General features: G+C 52.6%; 5 protein-coding genes across 5 annotated transcripts; 3 read left to right on the top strand and 2 right to left on the bottom strand.

The window, feature by feature from the left end:
* Window positions 1-120: 120 nt before the first annotated feature.
* On the bottom strand, window positions 121-2700 carry AYO21_10984 (hypothetical protein; the record flags this gene model as incomplete). Its single annotated transcript, XM_022660887.1, has 3 exons — window positions 121-1871; window positions 1946-2552; window positions 2605-2700. The coding sequence occupies 3 exons, from the start codon at window positions 2698-2700 to the stop codon at window positions 121-123; spliced, it is 2454 nt and encodes an 817-aa protein (XP_022506831.1).
* Window positions 2701-3179: 479 nt separating this feature from the next.
* On the top strand, window positions 3180-4456 carry AYO21_10983 (hypothetical protein; the record flags this gene model as incomplete). The annotated part of the gene is made up of 2 exons (XM_022660886.1): window positions 3180-4182; window positions 4239-4456. 2 exons carry the CDS (start codon window positions 3180-3182, stop codon window positions 4454-4456), a joined length of 1221 nt encoding a protein of 406 aa, XP_022506830.1.
* A 276-nt stretch (window positions 4457-4732) lies between these two features.
* AYO21_10982 (hypothetical protein) lies at window positions 4733-5449 on the bottom strand (the record flags this gene model as incomplete). Its single annotated transcript, XM_022660885.1, has 2 exons — window positions 4733-4948; window positions 5315-5449. 2 exons carry the CDS (start codon window positions 5447-5449, stop codon window positions 4733-4735), a joined length of 351 nt encoding a protein of 116 aa, XP_022506829.1.
* A 605-nt stretch (window positions 5450-6054) lies between these two features.
* Window positions 6055-8301, top strand: AYO21_10981 (hypothetical protein; the record flags this gene model as incomplete). The annotated part of the gene is made up of 4 exons (XM_022660884.1): window positions 6055-7569; window positions 7625-7664; window positions 7734-8117; window positions 8180-8301. The coding sequence occupies 4 exons, from the start codon at window positions 6055-6057 to the stop codon at window positions 8299-8301; spliced, it is 2061 nt and encodes a 686-aa protein (XP_022506828.1).
* Window positions 8302-10113: 1812 nt separating this feature from the next.
* AYO21_10980 (hypothetical protein) lies at window positions 10114-12921 on the top strand (the record flags this gene model as incomplete). The annotated part of the gene is made up of 3 exons (XM_022660883.1): window positions 10114-10150; window positions 10515-11863; window positions 11920-12921. The coding sequence occupies 3 exons, from the start codon at window positions 10114-10116 to the stop codon at window positions 12919-12921; spliced, it is 2388 nt and encodes a 795-aa protein (XP_022506827.1).
* Window positions 12922-13163: the final 242 nt, after the last annotated feature.

Raw genomic sequence — 13163 nt, 5'->3', positions numbered from 1 at the left:
GGAAAAAACAAAGGGGGAAAAGAGAAAAGAGGGAGAAGAAAAAAAAGGGAAAAAAAAAGGAAAAAAAAAGGAAGGGAAACAGGGTGACAGTGGTGAATAGAAGAGGAAGAGTAAGGGCCATCAACTCACCTTCAAGGGAAAAAAGATCGGGAACCAACTAATCATGCCCTCGCTCTTTTGGTCCATGGTCTCCGGATTCGTCGACAGCTCGACGCCCTTGTAGAGCACCGTCTCAAAGTACCCCGCCAGCCCGTGGCATGCGCCCCGATGCGGGATGGGGAACGTCAACTGACACGAGCGGGCGTTGTGGTTGTTTGTGAGGGAGGGTTCGGTCGTTGTCGTCCCGATGGTCGAAGGCGTCAGGCTGGGCAGGGCCGGGTTCGGGTGCTGGAACGCCCATGTCTGCTGGATGATGGGGACTGGCGTCGGTGGTACTTGTGGCGGGGGCGGGGAGAACGATTGCTGCACCGGCTGGCGAGTGTGCGCTTTGGAATATGGCGTCGCCGTCGTGTCTGCCGTTTCCGAGGGGGAAGTAGGACTCGATAAATCGCCGGGAATTGGACGACGGTGGATAGTACTCACAGTTCCCGGCATTTTATGCTGTGCCTCAAATTCCGCAGCAGCAGCACCCGGCTTCGTGCTCAGGTAGTCGATTGCGTTGAACATGACCACATACGGCGTCTCGCTCGCGTTGGCGTTGCTGGTCATCCCGTGCAAGATGTCCGCGTGGAGCTTGGGCGCCGCGATCGGCGTGACATGCGCCGTGTACGAGGCCGGGATGGAGATTCCGTGCACGGGGTTCAGGAGGTGCTGGACCCCATCGAGACATTCCGGGGACAGCTCGTTGTCGCCAAAGGATCCTAGGAGTTCGCTGATCAGAATGTCAATCTTGTACGGCGTTGGGGTCGTAGTAGTCTGGGCGGTTGTGGCAAGTAGGTTCGTGCTATCGAGACTGGGTGATCCTGTAAAGGTTGATTCGGGACCACCAGGGGTGGCTTCTTCTTTCCCCGAAGTCTTGTCCTTCTTATTGTCGTCGTCATCGTCGCTGTCTGCGGAGGTGTTGTATCTTCGAGTCGGTCGTGGTGTGTCCGCAGCGCGAATAGGTCCCCTCCACGTCCTCATGTCCGATTTCACCAGATTTACCCGGCCATTCCACGTCATCTTGTTGTGACGCTCGAGAAGGACAAATGCGTTTGGGTTCTTTTCCAATGCCCACATGTCAATCTCAACGCCGACATCTTGACTTGCTTGGAGTGCCCGAGTGACCAGCGGGCCACGGCCTGCCCCGACCACAGCAACAACAACTCGTCCGTCTGGGTTGGACGTTGGTTTTCCTTGTTCAATCCAGTCGTGCAGGGCCCGAGCGATGGCGCGCTCATACCATGCATACTTGATCGGGTCCTTCTCGAAGACTTCGTAAGTGATACTCTCGAGGTTGACGGAGAGTGGCTGCAAGGGCGCTTGGAGGTAATCTTGATAGCCGGCCCCGAAGCGATCAATGGCTGTTTGTGGTGGCTGTTTGGTTTGCAAGTTGCGCATGTACGAGAGGTGCGGGGTCGCGTCCTTGAGATTTGGACTCTGTGCTGCTTCGGCGAGGGTAGGGAATGCATTGATCTCCGTCGCCAATGGGTTCAGTGTGTTGCCGTCCGTTTTGTTGCTAGGAATCGTCCCCACATCGCACAGAAGGAACCATGGTGCCGTACGAAGCCGAGCGAATCTCAGAACAAAGGCTTGATGCGCACGAGTCAGGACGGGATACCCTTTTGCGTTCCTAGCAAATATCTCCTTGTCGAGGGTGATAAGCCGGACGGGCTCCGAGTACCATCTTGACTGGATGGGAACTGGAGGGAGCAGTTTTGGTGTCGACAGTGCTGGAGACGGTCAGCGTCAAATGACTGTATATAACACGCAAGGGTGGATGGTAGAAGAGATGTATTATGCTTACCTACACATAACCTCGCAGGATATTTACATATCGATCTAATCATGTTCCACGCCTCCCAGGATCCAAAAACATCCAATCTTTCGACTTCGGCCTCGTCCTGCTCGAGAAACTGTTGGCGGGCAAATGGTGCCAAGCTGCCCATCTGGTCAATGTGTTCCTCGGAGTGGTCGATCATCGGAAACCAAATGTATAACTGCAAATAGGGACCTTGGCTCAGGGCGTCCGAGAGTGCCCTCGCATATTGGGCAATTCCGCTGTCGGAGACACCGTGACCACGCAGAAGAGGGCCTGTGATCAAGACGTATGTGAGTCCACAGAAGGCAGCATAAGCCACTTCCAGTTGAAGCACTTGTCGAGATATATCTGCGATGATCGGATCTGGAGAACCCAGGTCGATCCAGGAACTGGTGACGCCGATGGTCTGACTGATGGACTCGTCTGGGGTCAAAGGAGAATCCGCTGGAGTTAATGGTGGTATAACAATAGGCGAAGCGCTTTTAGTCTTTGTGATGTCTTCTTCTGAATGCAGAGCAAGCGATGAAGACAGCAGAGTCAAGACCCGGGAATGGAAATGGGGAGTCGTGATGGGGCTTGTGACCATGTCGTACTTGTCTAAAGTCAGTCGACATGTGCCACTTCAGAAGCGATAGTGCTCTCACATTTGCAGCATGTGCATCTTGTATGGTGTCTATCGAGACAGGCAAGGGCCTCTTAGGGTCATGGTGCCCGATGATGAACCTTGGAAAGTCTTCCATCTCGAGGAAGAGAAGTCGATGATACTGATCAGCAGAGAATCCAAGATCCCCTATCTAATAACAGATTGAGTCCTTGTTAAATCTTAGGAATTGGGTATCAGATCGCTCCATTTTCGGGATGGCTCCAAAATTAAAATATCAAATATTCAGCCTTGTCACCAGACCATAGTCGTGGGCGGCGTGAATGTGGATCTGCAAATGAAGGGGGTACAATTAGATGGGTAATACGCTGCAGAAAGTAGTAGCAGCCGATACCTTCGTTTGAGATCAAGGGACCAGGATGGGAGTATTGACATGAAAAGTGCTTTCTGAACAGGAAGAATGTGAGGGCGCACGCTCGAGATTCCCAAAAGAGATTAGCGTGGGTCCAGCTCAATTGACACGCCCAGCAATTTTGTTTCCTTGCGATCCAACTTCGACACTCCGACTTGCATATAACATCTCGACCCTGTTGCGCAGCCCCAAGCTGCATTGACACTATGAGTGTCGCTCGGTCCTCAGAGTGTCTTTTCTGCCTCTTTTCACGATCCTCTCGCCCAAAGTCCTTTCCTCGCCGTCAGTTTCATTCCTCCCCCATCTATCAGAAACGAAAACCGCGGTTCCCAAGCGTGAAGGCAGAGATCAACCGAGTGGATCTCAATGCCAAAGCTAGGGAGTTTCCTTCGGTCCAAAATGGCACCCTTCCTCAGCGATACTCTCCGCAGCAGCGAGCAGCAATCGAGGCAGCTCAGAAACTCATCGATCTCGACCAACTGCAAACGCAGACTGGCATGCGGACAGATCCCTGGAAGCTGAAATACTACGATGAATTGACCAAGATCGATCCGGTGGTAGATAAGCCAGTGCGGGCACCGATGACCAATATCGATGACAAGTCGAGGCTAAAGACGGATGAAGAGCTGGAGGACGACTTTGTCAAGTTCATCAACAAGATCCCCGAACCGAAAAACGAAAACGACTATGACCAAGAGCTATGGGACAAGTTTGACAAGAATCTCCGCATGACCGTCGGACGTGAAGAGGCCGAGAGAAATCCTCCCACTGCACTTGCTCCGGACTTGCCCAGAATTTCGGAGCCGGCCAAACCTCAGAAAAAGAAATCTCAAAGAGATGAGGAAGGGACTGAGAGAAAGGAACGGGCCGTTTCGCCTGCTCTCCTGCAGTTGATGCAGATGACCGGATACAGCGAGAAACAAATAGCGCAGTTACGGGTCAAGACCCTCATCTTCCACAGTGTTACGAACCAGACAAGGCTAGGCAAGATAAGAAAGATGTACTGTCTAAGCATAGCCGGAAACGGTCAGGGTCTCATCGGTATCGGAGAAGGGAAGTCTCAGGAAAGCTCTGCTGCTCTGGTCCAGAGTCAGTACCGTGCCATCCGGAATATGGTTCCCATCCTGCGGTACGAAAATCGAACCATTTATGGAGATCTGAAGGCCAAGGTCAGCGCCACCGAGCTGGAACTATATGCAAGACCACCAGGTACTTTTCTTCCCCAGTCCGTGGCGAGATTGCACTGCTAACTGTACCGTTGACAGGCTTCGGGCTCCGATGTCAACAGTATATTTGGGAGATTTGCAGATGTGCGGGGATCCACGATCTATCTGCCCGCGTGACACGATCGAGAAATCCTATGAACACAGTCAAGGCTGCGGTGCAGGCTCTGTTGAGTCAGAAGCACCCCGAGGATATCGCAAGGGCTCGGGGCAAGAAGTTGGTGGATGTTCGCAAGGTGTACTATGCTGGCCAAACATAGATCAGGGATTTTGTATATTAGCATTCCCGGACCAGACATTAGACAGCAGACCATGTTTGCGTCTCTGTCGTATTTTTGTACAAAATCAGGGTGGACCAAATTTTGACCGGCAAAGGACAACACTTCCAACATGCCGCTCAGTTTTGACAAGTCCTTGTCGTGGCTCATGAGTTCGCGTCACTCGTCAAGGGATGTATCCGTCCTGTTTACCTCATGTCGTTACCCTAAGGGGTATCCATAATACAAGCACAAGACCCCAATTGGCCCTGTAAACATTTATTCGGCCGCCTCTCCCCCATCATCATCCGGTCCGTCTGCGGCGCCGGCAGCATCGTCTCCTCCCTCGACCTGCCCCTGTTGCAGAACAATGCTGTACACACTCGCCTTCATCAGCGTATAGACGCTAGCGACCTTGCGCTCCAACAACCGAAGTCCCTCGGCGATTTCGAGCGTAATAGGTCCGCCGGAGAGGTCGGCCAGCGTAGACGAGAGCTGTTCGAGGGAAAATAACAGTGTTGTGTCAGAATAGAACTAAAACTGGAACTGGAACTAGAACTGGGGTTTTTGGGAGACGTAAAAGAGAAGTAAGTTGGTTTCCGTAACCGCCTTCCAAGCAACACAAAAAAGGAAACCCTCCCCAGGATGGCATCTACATCCATCCGACGAAGGGAGACTTGATGGCACCCTTCTTCGTCTCTTGCTTGCTTGCTTGCTTCCCGGGCAGGATGGCATATCACTCCCTCCACAGATCTTTCGAGTGAAAAGTGTAGGGTAGGGTAGGGTATGGCATGGTAGAGTCGACGACACGACACAACGCGACGCGACGCGACGCGACGAGATGAGATGAGAGTGACTCACCTCCTTCATATTCCTCGATAACCTCTCGTATTCGTCCAAGACATCTTGTTCCAAGGGCGACACCCCTTCCGATGAGTGGTCCGTAAAGCTCAAGATATTGTGCCGGGAGTCGTTGTAGATGGTGCTGTCGTCCATCCCGACGTTGAGGGGTCGGAAACTGGGATTTTTGTGTGGTCGTTCTGGTGGCTGTTCACGGTACTAATTTTGTATCCCAAAGGACCACAAGCCAATCCCCCATTGATAACGCGTTGGGAGAAGTTGCGTCAGAGAATAAAATACGCCACCGGACAGCCACCTGGAAAACATACGGACGACCATAAATGAGGCTAGACGCAGGCTTCCTTTTTCTACCCCATCATTCGCGCCCCGCATATTCTTCCCCCATATCGTCAAACGGAATGAGACATGGAGAATGAAGAGTCTCTCAATGTACCTAGGCAATGTACTTGGAGGAAACCGCAACGATGAGTGGACCAGTCTGCACTACCTCGTCCCAGCCGCGGTGCCAGATCCGCACTAAAACGGCTTGTACGGCTATTATTGAGTCGTTCCCATCACATCTCCACCATATCCGAGGCTCTTCCCAAAATGGATCGTAAGGGACAGAGGGAGAGAGAGACAGATACCCACAGAGAGAGAGGGGGTGTGTGTGGTCTCTTTGCTTCCCTTTGAAACTACGATACCCCCTCGTGCCACACAGCCTTTGACAAGACTTCACCTCAGGCCTTACACAAGCAGCAATGGCACTGCTCGCTGCTGGCGCCGCCGCGGCGTTCACGGGCATCAGCATGTATCTCGATGCCAAATATTCGATTCGCAGCGACCTCGCCCAGATTCGATCAACAAAGAATATCCAAAAGTACGCGCTGGACTTGTGCGCAAAATACGGAGATGACGACTGGTCCTTCTACCACATCCTACATTCGACTTATGACCAGAACCACCACACCGACAAGGAGGCGTTCGTCTTTGAAGGCCGGAGCTGGACGTACCGCCAACTACGTGAAGAGATCGGTCGAGTGGCCGAAACATTTGAAGCGCTCGGGATCAAGAACCGAACCGTGGTTGCAATGTTCGTCAACAACTCGCCAGAGTTCATCTTTTCTTGGTGGGCTCTGTACAAGCTCGGTGCTATCGCTGCACCGGTCAATACATCCATTACCGGAACCCACATCAAGCACTGTCTCAAAGTCAGCGAAGCCACAGTCTGCATCACAACTTACGAGCTGTATGATGTCCTCGCAAAGGCTTTGGGGCAGGACGAGGCTGTCCAAGGCTCTTCAACACCTGTCTCATCATCTCTTCCGAGGATCATTCTGTACGACTATAACTCGTACCCTCCGATTCAACCTCACCTCGAAGGAACCTTGTTGCTAAAGCACGACGAGTTGCCTCCTGTCAGACCAGAGATGGCCGACTTCCCCAAACACAAGAGACCGAAGGTCGGACCCACCGATGCCGGGCAATATCTCTTTACGTCCGGAACAACAGGGATGCCCAAAGCTCTGATATGGCCGCTTGGACATGAACATCTGATTGGATTCCCAAGAATGTGGCCATTCATGCAGGGAAGCCACAGAAGGTGGTATGTCTGCTTGCCCCTGTTCCACGGCACCGCATCCTTCGCTTGCCTGCCGGCCGCATTTACGTCGTCGGCGACCGTGATTCTTGCACGGCGATTCTCCCGGCGGGAGTTCTGGGCCGACATTCGACGCTCCCAGGCGAATGCCATCGTCTATATCGGCGAAATGTTCCGTTATTTAGTCCAGTCTCCCCCAGATCCCCGATTTCCCAACGAAAAAGATCACCAGGTTGATCTCGCCTTCGGTCTGGGGCTGGCTCCCAATGTGTGGCAAGCATTCAGGGAAAGGTTTGGAATCCCTTGGATAGTAGAGTACTACGGATCAAGCGAGGGAACAACCTCGATACTGAACTCGAACAAGAACGATCTCGGGGTGGGAAAGGTCGCCCGTTGGGGTCCCATAATACGGGGTAACTGGTTTGGCCAGAGGTCGTTCTGGATCATCAGGGCCGATTTCGAGACAGGGGAAGTGCTAAGAGATCCCAAGACAGGGTTTTGCATCAAGGCACAGCTGGGAGAGGTTGGTGAGGCCATTTCCAAGATCGCCCCTCCATTCCAAAGGCGCCACGACTACGTCGGAGAGGGTGGTGCAGAGGCTACTCTGAAAAAGTCCCTGAGGGATGTTTTCGAGAAAGGGGACGAATACATTCGATTCGGGGACGCGATGGTGATGGTAAGTTCAAGCCATAAATTGGAGAGAGAGCATGCTGAGCCGACATCTCTTGTAGGACGAAGATGGATTCATTCAATTTCGTGACCGACTTGGAGGTACGTGATTGTCCATGAGACCTCCTCCTTGGGCGCAACAATGGTGAAAATGCTGACGGTGCCTGGCAGATACCTATCGCGCCAAAGGTCACAATATTTCCACTACCGAAGTAGAAGCATGGATCAGTAGACATCCCAAGATTGCTTCTGTCAACGTCTATGCCATCCCAATGAACCATTACGGGTATGATGGACAATTGGGTTGTGCAGCAATTACTTTGAGGGGAGTGCCTCTGGAGCAGTCGGATCAAGCTCATCAGGACATCATGTCTCAACTAGAAGAATGGCTGCGTACTTCAGAAAGCGCCCTGCCGGCATATGCAGTGCCGCGCTTCGTCCGAATTCTGGTTCATGATGGTGCGCCACAAGACTCGGGTGGTCTGAGCGGTGAAAGTAGTAGCGAACGGGTTTCGACCATTATGAAGAAGTTGAAGACAGGTCTGCGAAAAGATGGTGAGAGTCACTCCCCAGATGACACCCTCTCTATGAACGCACTGCTTATTGTTTCTCGACAGGCTTCCTGCTGCCAGAAGGCACCAAGGACCGGATGTTCTGGATTGAGAGAGAGGGAACAGGGTACGCACCTCTGACCAATGAAGCCATTCAGCGCCTGCTCTCAGGCAAGGCTCACTTATGAGGGAACGACAAAATGTGTCTGGATGGATCTGGGGTTGTCTTAATGTCAGTGCCCCATAATAATAGGGACTGAATGTGCACGAGGAATCCATCGCGCCGTGTTGCTGCAGCTGCCCCTGTTTTCTCTTCTCGCTTCTCAAGATCCCCACCTGTACTGCTTCGCGACAACAAGGTATTTGACTCAAAAGGATCGTTCGCGGTCGGGAAGCTTGCGGGATATTTGTGCTAGACGACTGCTTGCTGTTCGGGGTTGCCGGACTTTTTCAATCGGTGTCACAGAACCTTGTAAAGTACTCGGTAGTGGTGCTTGATTCGGGCCGTGTACCGTGGTCTAGGATCTATCGATAGGGGCAGCATGTGGCACAATGCTTGACTTGACTAGGAGGTGAATGTTCCGCACGTGGAATGATACGAGTAGATCGCATGGAGCAATCATCACGTACGAGGATGATGGCAGTTTTTGACAAAGCGGTAATTTCCCGGACCAATGCAGGGGATTGCGGGCAGCCTGCAGGGGAACATGGTCTGATGAGGAGATGATGAAAGTTGTTGACACTGGCAAGTTGTAGTAGTGGGAAGATGCAGATGGGAGGCAGATGGAGGCGCGAGTCTAGACACTCACCACCAACCCACCTCGACGCCTCGACTCCTCTCCTCCTAACCCACGTACTCGCGCTAGAATATCCCCCCGACCAAACTAAGCAGCCGTCGAGCCTCTGGAAGAATAAAATTGGCAAAGTCTGACAGAATGTAGATGCCATTTCTGAATTGTGGGTAGTCACTTGAAGGCGATGAGGATAGGGGTGTCATTACCGAGCATAGCTAATGATGGTTACCTTTGAGCCAATAGTGAATCGCTCCTCATCGCTATTTCTCGTCAGACTCTGTCACTTATTTTTGACATGGGCTCGCTGTGTTGTTCTCTTTTCAGCTCGAACTCTCTTCCTCCGCCATTGGGATTGCAGAACGCCATTCCATGCCCGAGTCCCAAGTCCTCAAGGCTTTGCGGCTGCATGCCAAGGTCAGCCCAAGGATCCCTGCGCCAATTGAACGGGTCGCTGACTTCGTGCTCAGATGGCTTTTGTTGACGCCCTGTCCCCCTTGCCTGGTCCTGGCGTGCCAAAACCGCACTCTTGTTTCCTAGTTCAACCCATCCCCAGAGCCATTGCGCATGGGTTTCTCGTGCAGCAAGCCTTGTCTGCAGTCCACCGTCCGCGGCGGCGAACGCCTCCCCGGGGATGAACCACGATGCTATCTCTGGGCGGTCAAACAGCGTGTCACAGTGCTAATCGATTCGTCTCGATGCCTTTATCCTTATCTCGTTCTGGCCCGCCGTTCGTAGTCCGCTTCCATCTCTGGTTACCCATCCCTGGACGGAGACTTTCGTACGTGGTACAGCCCACCATCCACAACGGCCACGGCTGTGAGACCCAACTAGCACAGGCCTCGCTTTTATCAGCTTGGGCGGAGTGCGCACACGTCAATACGAACCATTATTGCTGCAGGCAGCCGGTGTGCAGGCTGGACCACAAAGTGAAATGCCATTTTGGGACTTGCGTAGAGCACTTCTATTGCCAATAGCCTGCACTCAGCCTCAGCCTTCAAGTAGCGAGACTTTCCCCGGGCTTTCAACTTTTCCTCCTGCTGATGTTTTCGCCCGAGCGTTCGCTTTCATCCTTCCTCCGTTCTTGATGTCTTTTGCCATGATTGAGGCTTTGAATGCTGCGTCGATGAGTTGATACAGGATCAACATACGCCCCTCAATCATCAGTACCGACATCCAAATTGCGGCTGCGCATCACGCCCGATAGCCATGGATGTCATGTCGATCGAAGCATGTGTTGAGGCTGGTGAGCTTACTCCGTTTCCTATCCTATCTGTCTATGTCGTTTCTGCTTCGCAACGAATCGTCCACAACCTCGTCAGCATCCCTTCATGTTCCTGAAAGCACGAGAGACGTCGGAGGTCTTGCCTGAATAGGTCAATATTCCGGAAAGCTGGGACAAGGCGCGCACGGAGCCTCAATATTGTTGACAAGGCTACACCGACGATGCTATTCTGAGATCGGCTTGTGCAACAGTGGCGATCAACTGGACCTACTCTACGAGTTGAGTGGGATTGCAGCCTCGACATGTCCGAAGTCCGAATGAATGAGTGCCACGTTCAGTCAAGCTAGTTGTCCTCAAACCACTCACTAATTCGTCTTGCGTACAGTTGTTGGTGCCTACCGCGATGCTTCAAAGTTGGTACAGCGGCTCAAGAATAAACAATCTTCGGAGGAGTTCATTCTGCCAGAGGAGTTGACAAAGGATTTGGAAGACTCTCTATCGCTAGGGGGTACCGCGGTGCAGAGCTTGTACGACCACGACGTTCGTCGCTTTGGCGAGACATATGCCCGAGGGGACGCTATCGCTCGAGAGCAGATGAAAGACATCCTCATCAACTTGCAGCAGGCAGTAATTTCGCATCTGAGGGAGGTTTTTATGGATGAAGCAACTCTAAACCTCCACATGTTGAAGGAAACATCAGACGATTGTCGGGTCAATGCAACAGTATGCCTAGGTCAGCTTTACCAGCGCATGTCGACAGCTACCGCGGCAATGAAGCAAATTGCCCGTCCATATATCGATGACTCCGACAAGGTCCAGTTGCCTGGATCGCTAGCTTATTCAAGTAGCCGCAGTACACATTCGTCGTTCGGCGGAAGACCATACGACACTCAATCGGGCACATCCTATACTACATACAGCTCAAGGACAGCCGTCGGGCATGACCGTAAACCATCTGGTGGTTTGGCACCGCAACGGAGGACCTCCATGAATTCAACATTATCTTACATGAGCGACGCGCCCAAGAGCCGCACGCCAGGCGAAGACAATGTGCCGGCTCTCCCATTTCCTATGCAGAGACAGGCAAGCCAAGGCGCTGTGTCCCAGCAACTCGAGGACAGCTCTCTGTCAACAAATGCGGACCCGCCACCATACAGACCGAACTTGACGGGACCGATCTATACGAGTGACGAAAAAGGGCAAAGGTTTCCGAAGGAGTCGGCTTTTTATCAGCCGCCGCCAGCTGTACAGTATAGCCCTGTGCCACAGAGCACTTTCCAAGAGCGCAGTCCTCGAATAGGACAAGACAACCCGGCTTCCGTGCCAGTTCTTCCAGCCCAGATCCACGAGCTTGACCATAACCTGGCCCCTGAAGCAGAACAAACACAGGAAAGGGAAGCCATGAAGCCAAACATGTCGACGACGATGTCATCAAACCAACGACAGGCCGTTCCGTTAAATCCTGACTACAGCACCCTGGAATTCGTCGCCCCGTCGGAACCTCGGAGTCGTCCCCCAGCAGCTGCAGATCTAGAACAACAGTACCAAAGCCTTTTGCAACAGCTGCCTCCCCATTTACAACAGCAAGTGCAGCAGTCGATGTGGCATGGATACCAGAATCCAAATATATTACAGAACCAACCGACAACGAGTTCGCCTATCTCCAGGCCCCAGACCAGCAACGCTGGGGGTGAAATGCTGCCCGTTCTACCTGATCCTCTTTTCCAGCAAAGGGTAAGTCAAACAGCAATGCCGGGCTTAACGAGAACTAACTGTGTTGCTCTACACAGGTGCCGCCGATTCCTTCAGTTCCACGACCGCTGTCGATTCGATCTACTGGTTCGAATGGGTCCAAAATAGGATCATTCGCGATTCGCAGGGGACTGCCCCCTGGAATCGCCGAGGCAATACACAAGCCTGCACCCTCAGCATTGGAGGCGCAATTCAACAGACTGCCTCGCTACGTGAAGCCAAAAGTGCTCGACGTGAGTGGCAGTGAGCACATAGCCACATTGAACAGCCCAACTTCGCCGACGGCGCAGTCCGTGGATGGCATGTCGGACAGCATCACGGTGAAATCCACATCTGAAAGTGCGTCACTAGAATCTACTATGCGGCTGGCATCGACCCCTGCAGGTCCACCTCAATTGCAAATAGCGCGATCGCAGCTCAACTTGCCGAGTGAATCGAATCTTGCTGGATTCTGCAAGGGTGCAGTGAGGCAACAACTCGGCGCACGCAAAAAGGGTTTCTCGCTCGAACACCGCAAGGGGCCAAAAGGTCAAGAACATTTCTGGCGCTGCACCAAGTGCAATTTCGAAGGACCAGCATTAGTCTCAAGGGCGCTGCCGAGCGGTGGACGTGGCGCGGTCAAGGCTGAGAAGACGTACGATACCAAAGTACGATATTCTGAAGGAGGCATTAAATATCGATGGAACCTACTGGCCAAATGTCATGTGTCCAAGAAGTTGACGATCGGCGATGCAATGAATAGTGGCGACGTGTTCGCCTGTTACTTCTGTTGTGTGGAGGGAGTGGCCAAAGGCTGGATCGAGGACGGAATGTCGACGCAGCTGGCCAGGCTAGGTGTGTTTGGAGAGAAGAAAGCGACAACAGTTAACGTGACACCCACATTCACAGGACTGCAAGCTTTCCTAGCACATCTGGAGACGCACCGACTTCCAGATCGCACCCCGGGGCTGATTCCGTCGAATGAGATCAATTGCATCGTGGGAAGAGTTGCCCATGATCAAGAAGAATTCGACTTGAACCTACCACCACCTGGAGCATGAAGGCAAGAGCAACGGGGTGTTTATGGATGTTGAAGAAAAGTTTTGACCGGGAGTGGATTTTTAGCGGGGTTCAGGGTAATGGTTCAGAGTCCATGACGACAACTTGTACTTGTAGAGACTATACGAGGTAATATCCACAAAATACTACCGTCTTGACTGAGCAAGTGGCGCCCGAGAGGACGGTCCCGAGCCACAACTCTTTAGTAACATGCTCCATCGGAGTGTTTTTTGTTGTGTCCACC

The sequence above is a fragment of the Fonsecaea monophora genome, assembly GCF_001642475.1.
Source record: "Fonsecaea monophora strain CBS 269.37 chromosome Unknown Scaff138, whole genome shotgun sequence".
NCBI lineage: Eukaryota > Fungi > Ascomycota > Eurotiomycetes > Chaetothyriales > Herpotrichiellaceae > Fonsecaea > Fonsecaea monophora.
This window is presented reverse-complemented; position numbering and strand designations above follow the sequence as displayed.